At 41.5% G+C, this 22,175-nt stretch overlaps 1 protein-coding gene across 1 annotated transcript in view; it reads right to left on the reverse strand.

Annotated features, from left to right (window-relative positions):
- The window catches only part of VPS13B (vacuolar protein sorting 13 homolog B), a 1,305,797-nt gene that overhangs the window by 382,468 nt on the left and 901,154 nt on the right, over positions 1 to 22,175 (reverse strand). Inside the window, exon 33 of the mRNA XM_089666424.1 lies at positions 19,477 to 19,620. Within this exon, the coding sequence (XP_089522550.1) occupies positions 19,477 to 19,620 (144 nt within the window). The remainder of the gene's footprint in view (positions 1 to 19,476; positions 19,621 to 22,175) is intronic.

Here is a 22,175-nt window from a genome sequence, read left to right on the forward strand (position 1 = left end):
TTCTCAGACATTGCTGGAGAGACTCCAAGCACCGCTCCCCCAACTTTCTTTTTCCCTTTCTTTTCTTTTTCCTCCTCCCAGCTTTCCTCTCCTCTTCCACGTTTTACTTTTCTGTTTTATTTTCCTTTTGCAATAAGATATGCCACTCCAAGTAGGGCATCTTGGACCTTTGTGTACTTCATTTTTCCTGTATGACAGGGTACTCTGTAAGGTACAGTTGTGCTCAAAAGTTTGCATACCCTGGCATAAATTGTGAAATTGTGGCATTGATATTGAAAATATGACTGATTATGCCAAAAAATGCTCTTTAATTGAAGGATGATGATCATATGAAGCCATTTATTATCAAAATATTGTTTGTGCTTCCACGTAAGAGCTAACAAACTCATTGACTATTTATACACTGACACTAATTGCAATTTAAAAAGCCACAGATGTGGGATATTAACCTCTAATTGGCATTTTAACCTGTGTGTGTTGTGATGGGCGCGGCGTCAGACCCCCAGCCCTTCTCACCGACTTGTGACCAAAAAACTAGCCAATCTAAAACCGCGCTGTCACTTGCGTAACAAAGCCACACTCAGCTGCACCCTGCACAAAGATTTTCCAGTTCACTGGACCACAATCTATGTGCCGCAGCCTGAGAGCGATTGTTACTGGGTCAGGTTAATTAAGCAATTACCCTTCACACTGCCACCACCACCTTTTTGTACAGAGAAGGAGGAAACTCACAAATCTTAGCAGTAACACTATGATGTTTGAATAAGCGTCTGTATACACACTGTCAACACAGGCAGATGTATGCAGAAGTTTAAAACTCACAGTAGCGCTCTTCAGAGATAGGGATTCTAAGTTTGCATTAAAGAGCTTTAGAAACAGTTCAACACTTTTCAGAAAATAGGATTTATTACTAAAAAGGTCAAAATGGTGCAATAAAAATATTTACAGAAAAAGATGTAGCCAATATATATATATAAAAATACAGAGTAATAACACAACAGAGAGATAACAGAAAGAAGTTTAGAGAGGTAGAATACTTGACAGAGTCCTTGGTTTAAGCAGATTCAAGTGTCCTGAACAAAAGGGTACCTTTTCTCCCAAAGGTGGTTCCTGATGTTAAAAGGGAGATCTCTTCATCTTACTTCTCCAGGTATGACAGCCTATTTTCTAGTCCTCCAGCAGGGGGCGTCTACTGAAGCCAAGGGCCAATTGCCTCATTTGGGGAGGGGGGTTTAGGCGGAGACCCAGGCTAGGACCAAAATCCCTCACAAGTTATACCATGGTCAATAACCTTCCATAGGTACATGTAGCCTCCTGGTAGGATAATATGCAGAATGATATTCTGAACGTCCAGACACCAGATATGACATATCTGCTTGGGACGGTTAAGGAGATATCGCTTTCTGCTCTCGAGTAGACGTAATCTAGGGATGTAAGGTATCAGGTGACTCGCATTAAACTGACCTATCTGAATATATTCTTTGTTTCATTGTACGTATTTCCTGCTGAAAGTTATGAAATTGTATGAAAAAGTGGTTTCAAATGGGATGTAGGTTTTACTGCTATTCCGGAATGCTTTCAAGTCCAGTGACTGACGGGTTTATAGCTTTACGATCAGCTCAGAGCAAGAGTCTGCCAGACACCATGGCATCAGCTAATTGGGTTTACAAACATGAAGTGTATCCAGCTATGCCCAATGCACTCCTGAACTCAGCCACACCAGACCACATGCCATTCAACAAAAAGGGAGGGGGGGACTGATTTGGAGTGAGAATGACCTTGGTACAGATACACAAGGTGACACATGTAGCAATTGTACGTACAGATATGGACGCGGACCTCCATTTTGCTAAAGATCCTCCATCTTGTGTCAAACATTCCAGGGTATGTAAACTTTTGATCATGGCCATTTGGGTGATTTCTGTTATCATTATGATTTAAAAAGGAGTCAAACAATTTTTTGATAATAAATGGCTTCATATGATCATCATCCTTCAATAAATGAGAATTTTTTGGCATGATCAGTCATATTTTCAATATCAATGCCAAAATTTCACAATTTATGCCAAGGTATGCAAACTTTTGAGCACAGCTGTATATTGTTTATGTGGTAAAATAATTTATTGTATATCTTTAACATCCATAATATTGTATCTTATGACAATGGAGTGTAAATAACGGTTATTTACAGTTTGTACACTGATGTGTTTCTATAATAAACATTTTTGAACAAGAACATTTTGTAAAACAAAAGGCTAAGAAGTCTTTGCATCATCAATTTGAAAGCATCATGGATATATAGCAGCAAATATGAGTACAGCAGTTCAGAATCTTTACAGTAGCATAGTTTTAAGCAAGCTTGTACTGGTTGTAGGACCTAAAACAGCTACTCGCTCTCTGGAGCAAGGAAAACAAATGTCACAGCAATTTCTTTTTAATTTCAGATCCAGAAGTCTCACACGTGGCCAGCAGTAAATCCAGGCCTCTCTTAGGCTCCAGCAATGTTTCAGATTTCAATAACTCAGATACTCTGTTTCCCCTCATGGATCTCTTTACAGTATTTCAGATATTGCTCCTATTTTAAAAGTTCTAAAGAATTCTGATCTACCGCAATATACAGCATAATAATCTCTGAAAAACAATAGCAAGAAAACACTTGCAGGGATGAGGTTGAGAGTGGCTCAGCAGCTTTCATCATATGTCAGGGCTGTTTAATGTTTTAACATTTCTACTACAATACGGCCAAAATATACTTGGCTCTGGTACTCGGTTGGCTCTTGAGCTCACAGTGTGCCAGATGTAGCTAAACATGCCAGTGAAAAACACACTCAACTACTTTTCCCTAATTTTTTTTTTGTAATGTTTGCAATGTGCTAATTAAGAGAATTCACTCATTGGAGGTTTACATGACATGACCTTTCATTATTTATAAGTCTGGTTGCATTTAAACGGATGTGTGACCAATATGACAATGAAGTCCACAGACCTCCATTTCTAGGTGCAGATCCACAATTAATCGTTTTGGTTTTAGGCCCTAAAAATGATATGGGTGGCAGGTGCAGCACAACTCTCATCATTCCTGGATGGGAGTTAGGGCCCTCCAAAAGCTACTTAGCACACATTTAGAATTTCTGTAGACATTGGAATAAAAACACTGCAATAAGACTGTTGCCAATGGCAATCAAATACCAGATAACATTGTTCTCATAAAAGCAAGTTTTTTTAAAGATTGTTAAAGTAGAACTAAAGGCAAAACATTTTTCGAGTTGGATAGATTGAGGAAGAGTTATAACCCTTGTAAGGTTTATTGTCACCAAGGTCTCCAGAAGTAGTGTCTACAATGGAAGCTAACCCCTTTATTATGTTCTGGGGACAACCCAAAATTTGGGATTTTCCTTTACTTTCACTTTGTTTAACAATGGTAAACAAGATGAGTAGAGGGTGAATCTTCCTAACAGGGGCACATACAGCAATAAAATCTGACGGGTGTACTAATCCTTCACCACTCTATCCAAAAACTAAAAAAAAAAAAAGGCCATTAATTTGAGTCACCTCCATCAAATCATCCCCTGCAGCTACTGCCATTTGCACCACCTCTCCCTCCCTTTACATTGTAAGCTCCATGAGCAGGGCCCTTCTTTTCCTTCTGTATTGAACTGTATTGCAAATGTAATAAAGGGGGCATTTATATTGTAAAGCACTGCGTAAACTATTGGTGGAATATAAATCCTGTATAATAATAATACCTGGGTGATCAGCAGCACCGGGAACTGATCTGGCGGTCGCGGCTGCCTGTCACAGAGGAAAGATGGTTTCTGCTCATCTCTATGGCTTAGGAGGACTGGAGTGATCTTTCCATAAAAAGGACCTGTCACTGCTTATTTCTATCACAAAGGTTTGCATTCCTTGTGATAGGAATAAAAGTGATCAGTTTTTTTAAAGGAACAATGCAAAAAATAAAAATAAATAATTTAAAAATGTAAAGTGCCCCCGTCCCCCCACACAGTCGTGAACGCGTATACAGGTCACACCCACATATGTAAACAGTGTTCAAATAAAATATGTGAAATATCGCCGCAAACATCAGAGAGAGAGTAATAATTCTAGACCTCCTCTGTAACTCTAAACTGATCACCTGTAGAAATGTTTAAAGTGTCGCCTATGGAGATTTTTAAGTACTGTAGTTTGATGCCATTCCACGAGCGTGCACAATTTTATAGCATGACATGTTGGGCATCTATTTACTGGGCGTAACATCTTTCATATTTTACAAAAAATTGGGTCATAAATTGTGTGATTTTTTATTTATTTATTAAACTCAATTTTTCCCCCCAAAAAAAGCATTTAAAAATCGCTGTGCATAATACCGTGTGACATAAAACCTTGCAATGAGTTTTTTTATACATAGTTTGTGAAGGCCTCCACACATTTACTTTCTTAAATTCTCATACACATACTCACAACGATTGTTGGTGACTTCTCCCAGTACTGTCAGGGGAAGGGGGGGGGGTGGCGGCGGGCTCGGCTGCGGCTATGGGAACATGTTACATGTTCCACCCTAAAAACAGGTGGAACATGCAACATTTCCCAAAGGTGAACTTATCCTTTAACGTGAGCCCTTGAATAAATTTGGTTGATTTACTAAAACTGAAGAGCGTAAAATCTGGTGCAGCTGTGCATGGTAGCTAATCAGCTTCTAACTTCAGCTTTTTCAATTAAGCTTTGGCAAAAAAAAAATGGAAACTGATTGGTTTATCTGCAGAGTTGCACCAGATTTTGTACTCTTCAATTTTGGAAATCAACCCATATCAGTTCACCATATACATGTGTCAGTGTCCTTTTTTTCCCTCTATAACCACCAACTTCAATTTCGTGAGTCTCAAAGTTTTAATCTCTTCCAGTTGCAATTGTGAACCAATTTCAACATATACAGTACAATCCCCAACACCATCAATCAATCAATAACCCTCACCTCTCGCTTTCCCACAAGTACTTTATTAAAAATCTAAAAAACAAAAAACACTCATCTAAAATGTGCACTGTTCTGGTACACTTCAGATTAAAAGGCTGTGTTTCCCCTTAAAATATATTCACTTTGGTAACTCACAAGCTGGCATTCCACTCCCTTCTGGTTTTGCGTCATGATGTCATTGGCTCCTCCCTATGTGTTAAATCACAGCATCATGTGACAAAGTTGCGTAGGGAGGAGTCGATGGCGTCAAGCCGCAAAACCGGAAGTGAGAGGAATGCCATCATGTGAGGTCCTCTATGATTAAGCCCACTGTGGGTGTGACCGATGGGCGGGGATTTGAGCTGAAGCCTGTCTTTCATTTACTTTATACTGGAGTTGAATACAATATTCAGCAGTGCCTGTTTGCTACAATGAAAATACATATGTTGGCTCCTGGTTATTATAATGAATTTAATATACCAAACATACTAAAAAGAACACTGATTAAAGAGTGATGAAATGCAACCACACTAGCATCTATTTTTCTGTAACTTGTTGTATCCAAGGTACAAAGACTTACCAGTTACCCATCTGCAGGACATCAGGAATAATGGGCGAGGCTCAAAAACCCACTCTGTATTAGTCACATAATGTTTTATGTTCATTGTTTTATACACTTGCCAGACTATGAATGATTATAGCAAAGCGAACTGTAGTTTCTGGTGCATGCAGAGCATTCCACATTGTATGGTGCCGATGGTTCCAGCCCTATGCAATTATTTCTAGAAATGAGGCAATGTATTGTCAAACGCCCCCACTCCAACCCATGGAGCGATCTGACCTTTCCTGAACTGCTAGTTATGTAGAGAACTGGGAGGTTATAGAGCAAGTAGGAGCGGCCCCAGATGACATCTTTGCATCGTGTTTACCAGACTCCATATACTCTATTTGGTAAAGAGTTCTGCTAGCATAATAAACACAGCATTTCAGAGCGACTGGCGGTTTCTATCACAAAATCCTTACATGGTGTTCACATTTGTTACCAATAAAGCATCTGCACATATATTTAAGGACATAATTTCCTGTTTTACTACTGAAATAAATCACATTGTTGGAAAGAGACTGCTTTTTTCAGATGAGGGGAGATAAACAACAACAATTAGATTCATAAACAACACCATTCAAGGAAAGTACCCTATGTACCATGGTTTTATGGTTCTGTTAAATGGAACTAAGATGTACATAAGAAATGATAATAAAAAATGTGTGCATAATTGTGTGGTATGTTACAGTGATGGAAAAATAGAGCAAAGAAAACAATAGCATAAAACCACAAGATGTAAATGCAGTAGTAAGCCAAACATGCCAATGGGTAGCTACCATTAAAAAAACCAAAACCATGATATTTATCAAAGACTGGATATCAACCTTGCTAAAAGGTGCCCATAGAGAGCAGACAAACCTCCAGGTGTGACCTTATCAACTGCGAACATCTGTAAATTGGTGGATCTGTAAACGTCAATATTTTTTCAAACGCAAAAAAAAAAAATACACTTCTTTTTAATTTGAATGCAAAAAAACCCAATATGTAACTCAATTTTCTATTAAAGATGATGTTAGTCTGAGTAAATAGATAGCAACCATGTCACGCTTTAAAATTGTGCCTGTCCGTGCAACAAACGTCGTAAATTTGACTATCCATAGTCGACTATCCAGAAGCCTTCACAGGTTACCACGATTTACTGAGGAGTCCTGGAGCTAGAATTACTGTCCATGATCTGACGTTCGCGGTGATACCTTGCATGTGTGAAACGACTGCTGTTTGCATGCGTGCGAGACTGACGCTTGTGTTTGTCTTTGCGCACGAGCATTGGGGGGCGAGGATGCTTTTTAAAAAATAGTTTTTTGTTTTTTTTACACTGTTGCTTTAATTTTTTTTATCACTTTTATTGCTGTCACAAGGAATGTAAATATCCCTTGTGACAGCAATAGGCAGTGACAGGTATTCTTTATGGAGAGATCTGAAGTCAATAAGACCCAGATCCCACTTCTGCCCTTAAAAGCATTTGATTACACTATGATTGATGTGATCAAAAGCTTTCCATTTTTTAAATTGGTGCCAGAGAAACTGGAAGTGATGTATGGTCATCTCTTCCTGTTTCCTATGTCACAGAGGTGGACAGAGTGGTTGCAGTCTTTGTCTGCTTCTTGGAGGTGTAACCAGAACCTTCAGAGCCCCACTGCAAAAAACCAAGAAGGGCCCCTGGGGCCCTTTCCATCAGTCCCGGGGCCCTTCCCACTGATCTCAAGGCCCTTTATTATGGTCCCACAGCAGGCCCCTTTCCTATCGTCTTGGGGCCCTCCCAGGCAGGACCTGGTCACAAGTGGGACCTTTGAGACCCTGGTAGTTCCACCACTTGGTTAATCGTGTACAGTCACCAGGGATCTTCTAGCAATGAAAGTTTAATTGATAGAAGATTCCTGATGACTGAACATGGTAACCAGATTATTGCTGACAGATGAGATCCCAGTTGGAAGTGCATAATTAGCCATTTCAATGCTAACCGATCCCTAATGCAAATGCATATTTCCACGAAGGATCTGCTAGCAATGAAATGGTTAATTATACTCTTCCAACACATATCTGAAAGGGTTAATTATGTGCTTCCAATTGGGATCTCATCTGCTGACAATAAAAGGGTTAACTATATCCACTCATTATCTTCTAGCAATGAAAGTGTTAGCATGTGTTTCCTGATCACTCTCTCTCCACTCAGCCACTACACGGCACACATACATATCAGTCCTGCAGCCTTCTCTTAAATCAGCACACCTGTGGCATGGAGTGATCAACTCCGAGGCTGGCCACACCCCCTCCTCGAGTTCCGCCCAATCACTGCGAGCCTCACAGTAGGCTCCACTTCAGGTCGGAGAGGAGTAGAACACTGGGGAGCTGCCTGATCTCCGCTAGGGGAGAAGGTACTGATCTGTCCACCACTGCCACCTCTATTATCAGGAGGAAGAAGCATCAGCCAGTCGATAGGGACAGCCCACAGGAGGGCGACTCTAAACCCTGCTGCTTGCCCACAGCAGAGCTAAATGTAAAATATAACTTCTTTCTTGGCGCCAGGAACTGCATGTCCTGTGCGTTGGGCGATAGGAATTCAACATCCCTGACACTGATGCAATTTTGTGCGGCTCAAGGGCCCTTTCACACTGATGCACTTTTGATGCAGTCCCATTGACTTACAATGGAAAGTGCCATTTAGGTGCGCTTTTGAAAAACTGTACCAAAGATGCAGCATGCGGGACTATTCAAAATGCAGTGTACCTGCAGTGTGAACAGTTACACGGGATTTAATGGGAAATAGTTTTCATGTGGTTTTGTAGCCCTGAAAAAGGGCGGCAAAACCACACCAGAGTGAAAGGGGCTTTAGTTTTCTATTTTTAAGCTTTTTCATTTTATTTTCACTTAGTGATCCAGCCAGAAAGTCTGTTATTTTTCAACTTTCGACAGACCAAGCTGTCCAGACAAAGTAGCAGTTAGAGGATTGAGAAACATCATTTACCACTGACAGCAGTAATAACAATGATGATCTTTTATATATTTAAAACTTTTATCCCAAAAGAAAAAAACAATGTTTGAATTAATTTCTTATAAAGTGTTAGCTGGGGTTCAGCTTGATTTGTTAGTCACATCTATCTAAAACTACTAGTATAACACTAAAGCTGTTTGCTTAAAGTGGAACTTCACTGCTGCATTTGTTCCCCACTCAGTCCCTCTTCCACGCCACCATATTGCAAGGTCCAGTGCATGCGCAGATGCAATGCTGGTTTCTGCCAAGTACTCCGGAACTGGGAGAGACCAGTGGCACGTCTGCACATGGTTGGAGGCTTTTCTGTGCAGGAAAAAAACACCTCCATTTTGTAATGCATGGGCACACTAGTTGTCAGTGGCATTTGCGAGCAGAAGCGGAAAGATCAATGCGTGAGCAGGACTGCAACACACTGCCTCCTGGGAAAACTGATGTATCAATGTCAGGAGGCAGCAGGGTCTGGCCTAGGCTGAAAACCAGAAGCCTTGCAGCAAAAAAATAAAAAAAACCCTAAAAGTAAAAACATTATAACTTTTTTACATTTTTGTAAGAGGAAGAAGGGGGGGACCAACATTAAAGAGATGTTGCTACAGGGAGTTAAGTTCCACTTTTACTACACTTTCTCCATATCCATACCAAACAGGGTCTATTGCCTATATTCAGTTTTTTGTGTGGTAGTTAGCGCAGACTGATTGTTTAGTTTTTTGCTTGGTCCTTCTCTAAGATCAGTTGGGTTGTGATTTCCTACTTCTGCCAGTAGGTGCTGAGAAAGAGGACATCATCAGGCACAGTTCGCTTGCTGTAAGATCGGCTCCTTTGTCTTTGAAATTTTTGGTGCAGGCGGTTTTGCTCTTTATTGTTCTGGATCACTATCTGCTCGGCCTGGGCTCCAGAGATGACAGCTTTTTAATGCATGACATGTTCTTTCTAATTCTACTAATGTGATATCTAGTCAAGTAAGACAATGCATGACTTTTGTGCTTCTCCAATGCATATGAGGATCATACAAGCATTTATGTTCTATTGTAAGTTAAGAGATCATTAAGTTCCAGTAAGAGGCTGTACGGTGAAGGGCACTGAAGAAGATCACATCTCCACTGGCTTTGGATTAATTTAGCTAAGGACTACTAACCTGTTGTTCTATTTAGTACTCAGTTGTTTGGACTTTTTTACTTTGTGCACAGTGTGTTTAAATCTTTCTACAAATATATTACACAATTACTGCTGATATATTGTAATTATTTTTTCTTTGAACATAAGCGGAGGCGCACCTATGATCATTTATTATTTGCTAATTATCTTGTATTCAGATAATTTAGAGTGCAGCTCTTATCATATTGTTACACAAAGTGCAGAAAGATTTTTTTTAATAATAACACTGATTATTTTGTTACAATGGCATCTGAAAGACGATGGGATATATTAGGGAGCAAGTAAACATGTTGTCCCTGAAGCTGATGTGTTGAAAGCAGAAAAAATGGGCATCACAGTTTATTGTGTATAGGGCTGTGTAATTGCAGACAGCTCACGATGCCTATGCTGATCAAAGTCCACAAGTGCCTACAATGGGCATCAGAACTGGACCACAGAGCAATGGAAGAAGGTGGCCTAGTCTGATGAATCACGTTTTCTTTTACATCATGTGGGTGGCTGGGTACATGTGTGTCATTTATCTGGGGAAGAGATGGCACCAGGATACAGTAAGGGAAGAAGGAAAGCTGGCAGAGGCACTGTGATACTTTGGGCAATGTTCTGCTGGGAAACCTTGGGTGATGCCATTCATGTGGATGTTACTTACATGTACCATCTACTTAAACATTGTTGCTGACTAAGTACACCCCTTCATGGAAATGGTATTCCCTGATGGCAGTGACCTCTTTCAGCAGGATAATTTGCCCTGCCACACTGCAAAAATGGTTCAAGAATGGTCTGAGGAACACAACAATGAGTTTGCAGTGTAGACATGGCCTCCAAATTCTCTAGATCTCAGTTCAATTGAGCATCTACATGATGTGCTGGAAAAACAAGTCTGATCCATGAAGGCCTCACCTTGCAACTTCCAGGACTTAAAGGATCTACGACTGATGGCTTGGTGCCAGATAACACAGCATACCTTCAGAGGTCTAGTGGCATCCATGTTGTAATGTATAAGGGCTGTTTTGGCAGCAAAAGGGGACCTACTCAATATTAGGTGGGTGGTCATAGAATTATGGCTGATTGGTGTATGTCTGTACACATCTATTATAAACCTTATTATGTTATTAATGAACTCAGTAGCTGATAACAAGGACCTCACCCAAGTTGTGGATCCCGACATAAAACAGCTTTTAGTAACATATCTATCGGTGCTTGAATTAACAAAACAAATAACAATTATGTACTCTGTAAAGGAATTCAGTCACAAAGTTCCACTAAAAAGGATTGTGGTTATGGTAATGAAGTTCAGAATCTTGCATTTTGTACCCTCAACTTATACTTCTTTCTCTCTCTTCTGCTCTCTTCTATCTATCTGTACCATGAGGACTTTCCCCACAACACACATTCCTGGCTTGTGCTGGAGCTGAGGGATTGAACAGCTTGTCAGTATTGGCATGAGAGGGCCCATCTCTTGGATCAGAGTCACCTGTATCACTATAATGTTTGGGTACTAGTGCCAGAAAACAAGAAAAGTGTTAGACATGATCTTTGGATTGAGCTACGTAAGATGTACAGTCCCTAAAAATATCATATAAACTTTAACATGTAAACGCAACTTTAAAAGTAATTTTCAATAAAAGTTATTGAAATAATACTTAGTAATCCTGCCAGGAGACTCCTTTCTGAGGCACTTTGTGATGACACTCTGTCCCAGTCTCCCAGCTGTGCTCCTGCATTGTCTCCCTGTCATATGGCCTTCCAGCAGAGCAGGGGTATTGAATTAAAATTCAAGGAGGTCCGGTCACTAAAATGTTATTCTGGCCAAGGTCCGAATAGGGTGTGCCCCCTTACATTAGGTGTGGCCATCAGAGTGCAACTTTACATCATGTATTCCCATCACATCAGGTGTGCCGATCAGAGTGCTCCTTTACATCAGCTGTCCCCATTGCATTGCCACTTTACATCTGGTATTCCCGTCAGAGTGTCCCCTTACACTCAAAATACCCCTTTCTATCATATTCCCCATCAGAGTGCCCCTTTACATCACATGTGCCCATTAGAGTTCCCCATTCACAGTATGTGCCCATTTGTGCCCCCTTAACATAAAATAGGCCCGTCAGAGTGCGCCTTAACATAAAATGTGCCCATCAAAGTGTCCACTAACATAAAATGTGCCCATCAGAATGTCCCTTAACATAAAATGTGCCCATCAGAATGCCCCTTAACATAAAATGTGCCCATCAGAGTGTCCCTTAACATAGAATGTTCTCATCGGAGTGCCCCTTAACATAAAATGTGCTCATCAGAGTGCCCCTTAACATACAATAAGGGGCATGCTGATGGGCACATTTTATGTTAAGAGGCACCCTGATGAGCACATTTATATTAAAGGGCACTTTGATAGATACATTTTATGTTAAGGGACACTCTGATGGGCACATTGAATGTTAAGGGGCACTATGATGGATACAACATAGAATGTGTCCACCAGAGTGCCCCTTAACATAATGTGTCCACCAGAGTGCCTCTTAACATAATGTGCCCATCAGAGTGTCCCTTAACATAAAATGTGCTCATCAGCATGCCCCTTATTTTATCTTAAGGGGCACTCTGATGGGCACATTTTATGTTAAGGGGCACTCTGATGGGCACATTTTATGTTAAGCGACTCTCTGATGGGCACATTTTATGTTAAGGGGCACACTGATGGGCACATTTTATGTTAAGGGACTCTCTGATGGGCACATTTTATGTTAAGGGGCACTCTGATGGGCACATTTTCTGTTAAGGGGCACTCTGATGGGCACATTTTATGTTAAGGGGCACTCTGATGGGCACATTTTATGTTAAGGGGCACTCTGATGGGCACATTTTATGTTAAGGGGCACTCTGATGGGCACATTTTATGTTAAGGGGCACTCTGATGGGCACATTTTACGTTAAGGGGCACTCTGATGAGCAAAGTTTATGTTAGGGGGCACTGTGATGGGCACATTTTATGTTAGGGGGCACTGTGATGGGCACATTTTATGTTAGGCGGCACTATGATGGGCACATTTTATGTTAGCGGGCACTCTGATGGGCACAACATAGAATGTGCCCATCAGAGTGCCCCTTAATATAAAATGTATCCATCGGAGTGCCCCTTAATATCCGCTTAAGAAAGAGTGCCTGAATCCTTGCTGGACACTTGTGTACAGGCAGGGAGCAGGAGCCGGAGAGACAGAGCTGAATGGGGCTGGGCGCACACGTGATGTCATGTTGCTGTGACAACCTCCCTGCTCAGCGGCGGATCTGTCATTGAGGGCTGGCAGTCCGGGCGGCACCGATTCTGGGGCCGGTAGCGCACCGTGGTCCGCCATTTAGAGATCGCTGAAATTGAGACTATAGGTGCCAATTTCAACACACATTACAAGTTGTTCCCATTGGAAATCCCACCCTGAAAAATGCCACGCAGCTATCACTGGGGTACATGCAGGCAAGTAGCGGAGAGGCTGCAGGCAATAAGCAGCACAGAGATGAAACAAAGGATGAAAAAAGATGAAAACAATGTTACTTTTATAAAAAGTGGCAATTGTTTAGGATACACAGTGCTTTAATAAACTACATTCCTCCATTAGGTTTACACCTACTTTACATCTGTATGAGTATGTATCTTTAATTAACGTGTATGTCCTGGGTTCTCTTTAAATCTGAAAGAAAGCACATATACATGTGTTTTCCAGGTAAGGACCAGGCGTGCCTCATTCACCTAAGTCTTAAACCATGTCTATGAACTAAATGTTCCTGAAGAGAAATTCCTCTTTTATTCTCCACATGTGATTTATTTTAGTTGTTGGTAGAAAACTTGGAAAACAAAGAAAGCTGCAAAAATGCTCCATAACAATGGGGCTTTCTATTATAAGACAAACGTTTAGTTGAGCAGATTCACATACAGACAACTAACACACAAAGCATAAAACAGAGACTGACTGCAAAACCGCAAACATTCATAGCTGTGCATGTTCTTTAAGGACATGGACAGGAGACATACTGTACAATTACAATGTTCCCTGTAAAAAGTAGATTGTTGTCACAATACAAGATCTTTTATTACCCAATTACACCGTAAAAGAGAATTTAGATTATGTAATGTATTTATTAGTGATGGGCCGAACACTCCCGTGTTCGGTTCACAGCCGAATGTTCAAACCTAATGAACGTTCAACTTCGAACTCAATGCAAGTCTATGGAACTCGAACTTGTAAATTCAAAAGTGCCCATTTTGAAGGCTTATATGCAAGTTATTGCCCATAAAAGTGACTCGGGTATTGACCTGAGGAACCTGAATCAGTGAAAAAGAAAATTTCAAAAAGTACCATTTTAAAAGGGGCAGTAATTTTTCATTGCTTAACCACTTCCTGTCTGCCCATTGTACATAGATGGCGGACGAGAAGCAGCGCCGTTGCGGGCTAATGTTCCTGTACGTCAGCCCGCATTGATGGATCGTGCGCGGATCACAGAGTGCGCACCCAGGAGTACCATGATCGGTGTGTTGCCTGGACACAGCGGATCACATTACCGCTATGTTCAGGCTATCACGTGGTGTTATACCATGTGACTGCTGTGACCAATCACAGCACTCACATAGTAAAAACTGGAAACTGAAAGTAAAGATCGCTTCTCTCTAAGAGATCCTGCAGTGTGTGAGTGTATAGCAGCCACTCAGGCTGCTTGCACACTCACACACTGCAGTGCCAGCCATCCCAGTGACCCAGTATAGTGCCCCTGTGTCCCTGCTCACTGCTCTACAATAATAATAATAAATAATGCAGGAAGGCCCCGTCACCTGTCCCAGTACGCACAAAACACCCCCATACACCATACCAATGTCCTGATCACCGCCATACCAGCATCCTGATTACTGCCATACCCCATACCAGCATCCTGATTACTGCCATACCCCATACCAGCATCCTGATCACCTCATTTGCCATACCAGCGACCTGATCACCACCATACCCCTTGCCAGTGTCCTGATCACCTCCATACCCCGTAACAGCGTTGTGGCTACTGCCATACCTAATGCTAATGTCCTGATCACCACCATACCCCATACTAGCATCCTGATCATTGTCATATGCCATACCAGCGTCCGGCATTTTAGGATCTCAACTGCTCAATTTTCAAATATATATCCCATAGTTTGTAGACTCTATAACTTTCACACAAACTAAATAACAAACTGTTTTAGGTTATTCACTCCAGCATCACCAGGGATGAAACCCAGCGTCTGGTGATGTCTATGCGTTCCAGACTTCAGGCTGTAATTGACTGCAAAGGATTTGCAGCCAAGTATTAAAAAGTGAAAGTTTGATTTATGATTAATATTCTGTCCCATTACTTTTGGTCCCTTAACAAGTGGGAAGCACATATGCAAAGTGTTGTAATTCCTACACCGTTCACCTGATTTGGATGGAAATACCCTCAAAGTAAAGCTGACATTCTGCAGTTAAAGCACATCTTGTTTGTTTCATTTCAAATCGATTGTGGTGGTGTATAGAGCCAAAAATGTTAGAATTGTGTCCATGTCCCAATATTTATGGACCTGACTGTAAATCAAGATGCCAGACTTTTGAAAAATGCTTTTAATTAAACAAAACAAAAGCTTTTGACAAGCTCTTAATTTAATAAAAAAAAAAAAAGCCAAAAAAACAAAAGACAATGGTTCCACCAATGTAATCCATCGTCAATCACGGCTTCCAGCATTGCCCTGACAACACCAACTCGCATTGCCCTGACAACACCAACTCGCGAAATACAAAAAAACACCTAATGTCCGCCGACCCATCTGCACCAGCCGAGCACTCTCCGTAATCTGACAGGTCTGACAGTTGGTCAGATGAAAACAAATGGGCAGCGCTAGCGGTGACACCATCACTAGCTCCACCCAATTGTGCTGTGAATGGTCAAAGCATTGCCCCTGAACTGTGGTCAGGGGCATTGCTTTGGCCAATCATGGCTCTCACAATGCACTGTGAGAGTGCAGTGCAATGTGGGGCGCTCAGCGGGCTAACAACCCACCAAATACACGAACAACCATTTGAAACGAACATCAAGCCCATCCCTAGTATTTATATTTCACATATTTATATTTTTTAAATTAAGGTGGTATTAAACCAAAAATGTTTTATATTGCAGCTTATTAGATTGTGGTGGCTGCATTAGTTTTATTTTTTAGTATTTTTCCCTCTGTTTTCACCTGGTGATCTGGTCAGTAACACACCTCCTGTATTAGACTGCCCCCACTCTGGATGAAGGGGCACAGGGGGCACCATTGAACAGCAGCATTGTCAGTCTTGGGGGAGGGGACTGTTAAATGGACTAGCAGATTTAAATACAGTATCACATTGAAGCCAAACTCCAGCTAATACTTCATAAGCAATTACAAACCTTTTTTTCTTTCCTTTTGGAATAAAGGTTTTACATAAAAACTGATCATTGTAAGCACCCCTGCCAGCATTGGTTTGTCTAAATCCTGTAACTGATACATCTGCCAGAGAGCGTGTTCTTTTGAAAAACATCAAACTTACTGGCTAGATGACCAGATGAAAATAGAGGAAAGCATTTTCAGTGTTACCTTAGAAATAAATGCCTTTATACAAGACACTTCATTCTATATGAATGATACTCTGTATTGAATCTTTTGAGCCAATATCTGTAAACTGTCTAACTTCTGTTAAAATAAAGAACTTACAAAAAAAAAAGCCCACAATAGAAAAGTAATGCAGCCATGATATCTAAGAATTGGTAAGTTGCAATATAATAAAAATTTGCTTTTGGGTTTAAAACCACTTTAAAAAACTGTAAAGGCCAGATTGCAGAGGGTGCTTAGCATGCTTGTCAAAGTCCCAATACCCTATGCACCAGCCTGAGGAGCTGTCCACTTTTCTGCCACATTTGCATAATAGTTCCGTTCACATGCCCTACACACCATTCTTAATCAGTAGAAAACCCATTTCAGCAATGTGGGCCCCATCTTCTGCTGTATGCCCCTCCATCCTTTGCTGATGGAAGTTTTGATGGACCTTCTTATCATTCATAACCCATGTTGAGTACCACGCGCTGCACAGCCAAAGGTCCGGCTATCAGAATAAACTGGGCAGGGCGACCTCTTGCTGCCTCTTCATTTTACAGTAGCAGGTATGCTACTCCTTATATTACACAAGTCTCAAGTTCAAATAAAGACACCTGTTGTGACATATTCCCCTGATTAATAAATATTAAAAATCACTCAGCATGGTTGAATTATCCCCCACAGCATTCAGGCACAGAGCAGTGTTGAGTGGTCCAACTCCAAGCAGCTGATTTGCAAGTGCTGGATATTTAAAACTTTTGCATTTTCCCTTGCTAATTACTTGGCAATGGCAGCAAGAAAATTAAAAACTGTAAGTGATTTCCGCAGAGTGTGAGCTTGCTCTACAGCAATCTGTGATCTCATCTACAACAGATTGGCTTTAAAAGAGAATGTGTGCCATTAACTACTACCCCACCTCTATATATTGGAGTCATAGACTTTGTGCTGGTGTTCCACCTTTTCTCCCAATAAAGCCGAACTCCAGGAAGTCATAAAATGAATACTGTTTAATGCAGTTATACATTTATAAAAAAAAATGCCATCAAGTGCAAATATCTGGATCTGTATTGAATTTGGCCTCTTGTAATCCCTGTACAGCAAAAGTCATAGTGGGAGTATTTGTACTCTGGGCCAATCAGGTTCTGCTGCCTGCACATATGTACATGATGAAAGTGAAAACAGAAAGAATACCTCACCTGCCTGCTGCTGCTTATTCACTATCTCACCACAGACAGGGAGCTGACCAGACTCTATCTAAATGTGGGAGTTCAGGCAAACCCTAACTAAGGCTAAAAAGCTACACCCACCCCCATTCTAAGCCTATGCTATTTAACCCTGTAAAGAAAAGATCTATATATGTACCTATTCTGAAGCCACTCCGGTCTGGTACCATGATCAGCTGTCAGTGTGTAGAGGAGGTACACCCAACACCAGATGCCCTATTGTAAACCTATAGGTGAAGTCATCTCCCATGCATTTCCAGCCATGGTAGGCAATCTGTGTAGATGAGATCTCTCATCTACACAGAAGCTGCTGCTGGAGAGATCAGCATAAGTATACAGAACTTTTCTTTACAGGGTTAGATAGAATAGGTTCGGAATGGGGGTTGGAGTAGATTTAGCCTTATTGAGGTTTTTGCCTGAACTTCCAATTTAACTGCAGTAGAGAAAAGTCAGGTTGCTAACTTGGCTGTGCTAATCTTAGTACTTGACGGACAAAATTACAAATGTATTTATTACAGATACTTATATAGCACCGTCAATTTACGAAGCACTTTACATACACTATATTGCCAAAAGTATTGAGACGCCTGCCTTTACACGCACATGAACTTTAATGTCTTAGATTGGTGCGCAGTCACGTTGGAACAGGAAGGGGCCATCCCTAAACTGTTCCCACAAAGTTGGGAGCATGATATTGTCCAAAATTTCTTGTATGCTGACACCTTAAGAGTTCCCTTCACTGGAACTAAGGGGCCAAGCCCAACCCCTGAAAAATAGCCCCACACCATAATCCCCCCTCCACCAACCTTTACACTTGGCACAATGCAGTCAGGCAAGTAGCATTCTCCTAGCAACCGACAAACCCAGACATGTCCATCAGATTGCCAGACAAAGAAGCGTGATTCCTCACTCCAGAACATGTCTCCACTGCTCTAGAGTCCAGTGGCAGCGTGCTTTACACCATTGCAACCGATACTTTGCATTGAACTTGGTGATGTAAGACTTGGATGCAGCTGCACGGCCATGGAAATCAATTCCAAGAAGATCTCTACGCACTGTTGTGCTAATCTGAAGGCTACACAAAGTTTGGCTATTGACGCTGCAGACAGTTGGTGAGTTCAGTGCACATTTCAGCATGCTCTGACATTTTATGTGGCCTACCACTTCATGGCTGAGTTGCTGTTGTTCCCAGTTGCTTCCACTTTGTTAAAATGCCACTAAAATTTGACCATGGTATATTTAGTAGCAGGGGAATTTCACGGATGGACTTATTGCACAGGTGGCAACCTATCACGGTACCATGCTTGAATTCACGGAGCTCCTGAGAGCGACCCATTCATTCACAAATGTTTATAGAAGAAGCCTGCATGCCTAGGTGCTTGATTTTATACACCTGTGGCCATGGAGGTGATTGGAACACCTGAATCCAATGATTTGGAGGGGTGTCCCAATACTTTTGGCAGTACAGTGTATTTATTATACATTCACATCAGTACCTGCCCCCACGGAGCTTACAATCTAAGATCCCTAACTCACATTCATACATACACATACCAGGGCCAATTTAGACAGAAGCCAATTAACCTACCAGCATGTCTTTGGAGTGTGCAAGGAAACCAGAATATATGGAAGAAACTCATGCAGGCGCAGGGAGAACATGCAAACTCCATGCAGGTAGTGCTAAGGTTGGGATTTGAACAGACAACCCTAGTGCTGCTAGGTGGAAGCGCTAACCACTTAACCACTGTGCTACCCAAATTCTCTGGTAGGTAAAACAGCTCTCAAATATCTATTTCAACTGTGTATTGTCCATTTGCCTTTTTTTTAATTCACCATTTTGTACCAGCAAACACTTTGTCAATGGAAGGATCAGAAAATGCAGAACAAAGTTACCTTTTTCAAGACTTTCAAAGAAGCAGAAGGTTAAACATGAACTAGCTTGTCATCTCTTACCTCAGCATCCATGTTTGTTTGTTCAAATCCAACCATGTTGGCTTGTACCAGCTGTTGCAGAAGTTGTACTTGAGCCACACTTAGGAAGAAGTCCAAGCTTGTGGTAATATTCACTTCCAAGGAATGGCCACACACTAAAATATCCTGAGGTGAAAAGGTAGATCGCATGTCAATTCTGTTTATTCAAGCTCAGGGGACCAAACAAACCTCTGAAATATCCGTGTCTAACATATCTTAAATCAACTGCACCTGAAATACTGACATGCGGGTGCCAAATTCTTCAAACAGAGATTATTTTCATTTGTAATCAATACGAATGTTCTGCTGCTGAGCAAATCCGACATGTCAAAAATGCAGCCATTCACTCATATACCTCGGAGAACCTCTACAAACACCGTGCAAAGCTGCAAGGTTAACATAATATGTACACTGATGCAAGCAAGAGCACAAGAACTCCAAAGCATTTTAAAAGTAGATTCTGGGGACACAGTCTGCTTGGTTTGAGATAACTGTGTTAGCACAGTATATGAGAACTACTTACTAAAAATAACTGGGTGCACCAGAAAAGTAGGAAGTGGTATACAGCCACTGGGAATATCAAATAGTGGAAGGTGCCTGCATGTTTTAGGCAGATGCCATGTTATAAACAGAAACGAATATAGAAAAGCATGCTTTTTTTTTTTCTAACATTCTTACTCAATGTTTTGTTTCCCTGAGATTTAATTATATCTTTCAGGAGGCATAAAAAAAGTTAACATTTGGATTATTCAGCAGCTACTGTTTTAACTACCTCCGTGATCACAATACGTACACACAGGGCCTTGCCTTCTATGAGAGAAGTTAAAGCAGCACTCTGGAGAAGCGGTGGCATTGAGTATGGAGTGCCCACACAGACACTTTGGTCTCGGGGTGTTCTGTATCTTCCCCCTGCATGCTTCTGCTTCAACCACACAAGAGATGAGAACACTTTTTTTCTTTCTTTCTTTCTTTAGTTCTTTATTTAAATCTGTTTATTAAAGTCGCTCTAGCAAATTTATTCTTTACAACCAATTAATTTATGACCATTTGACCCGAATGACATGGCTGAATTTTATGTACTTTTTTTTTCCCCCAAAAACCTCCTAAATTGAAAAGGAAATGCATCATATTCAAAGGGAGCCAATAGGTCCAGCAGCTGCCTCCATGTCCATTAAGGAGAGAAAGTGGAGAGAGACACTGCTCTCGGGCATAGCGCCGAATCAAGTTCGGGCTCAGGTAAGTATTTAGATGGGGGGAGTGCTGCACACAGAAGGTTTATTGCCCTGAGGCAAAGAATGCATTAAGGTAAAAACCCCTCTGTCTTTGGAACCACAGGCAGTGATTATGATAAGGAGGACCAGGATGGGGGTTAGTGGTTGTTAAAGTGAATCTGTATTTTTGCCCATAATGCACAAAGAAAAAGGTTCTCTTTACTGTATTTGTCTTCTGAACTCTTCCCTGCTACTCTGTTCCATCAGCTCTCTGTCTAGGAAACACATAGTACTTCAGTATGGAGAAGCATACGTCACTATAGTGATACCTCCATTCACGAACGCTTCTGTTCACGAACAACTCGGTTTACGAACAGAAGAGTTCATAAAAATTTGCTTCGGATCGCAAACTCCTCTTCAGTTGATGAACACGAGCCATAGCCATCTTCCCTGCTCTGACATGTGGTCCTGACTTCCTGTAGGTGAGATTGCGGTCACAGACAGACCCTGACAGTGTACTGTGAAGACACTTATAGTACTGAGAAGCTTTTTGGTGTGCCTTTTAGCACATATTGTACAGTACTGTACATCCTTGTGCACACTTGCTGTAAAGCTTTTTTTGTGTGCTTTTTAGCACATACTGTACCAGACATCCAGTATGGCTCCAAAGAAAATTCAGAGCAAGCATGGTGGTAAGAAGAAAGTGTGAAGCGGTAATGAAGGTGACAAAAATGTGCAAAGCAAGCATGTTGTTGAAAAGAAAGTGCAAAGCAGTAATAAAGGTGACAAGAACATGCGGAGCGGTAATAAAGGTGACAAGAATGTGCAGAGCAAGCATGTTGTTAAAAAGGAAGTGCAGAGTAGTAATGACTGTGACCGTTTACACTCGCCAACCTCCAATCCGTTCCAGTCCACTACAAAAAACCCATCTAGGCATATCAGAGGGCAGTCAAATGTTAATGGACAATGGAGTCCGTTTACACCGGACCGTTCATAGAGCACAATGGGCTTTTTCTGTGTACGCTCTGCATAAATTGAGTGGGAATGGACCTGTCATCTGCCAGCTCTGCTCTGATCAGGAGGGGATCAGCAGACAGATCCCCTGCTGCTCAAAATGGAGCCTGCCCTGTGTGAAAGAGGCCTTACAGGCCCCGTTTCAAAGGTAGGCTATTGGGGAAATTAATTACCCACACCTGGTGTGTTACTAAGGGGTTGTAAGCAAGGGGGAACAGTTACAGAAAGGAAGCATGTACAATTGTATACATACATGCAGGGGTGGACTGACCATTTGGAAACTCGGGCACTGCCCGAGGGCCCGGGGTCAGTAGGGGGCCCCATGAGATGCCTCTGGTACCTTTTTCATAGGCTTTTTTGAGTTTGAGCAAGGACACAGGGGCCCCATGATCCCCTATTGCCTGGGGGCCCAATGAGTTGTCATTCCGCCCCTGCATACATGTGCTTTGGCCATCC

Source organism: Staurois parvus, unplaced genomic scaffold, assembly GCF_062004578.1.
Source record: "Staurois parvus isolate SC_StPar_1 unplaced genomic scaffold, SC_StPar_1.0 ptg000052l, whole genome shotgun sequence".
NCBI lineage: Eukaryota > Metazoa > Chordata > Amphibia > Anura > Ranidae > Staurois > Staurois parvus.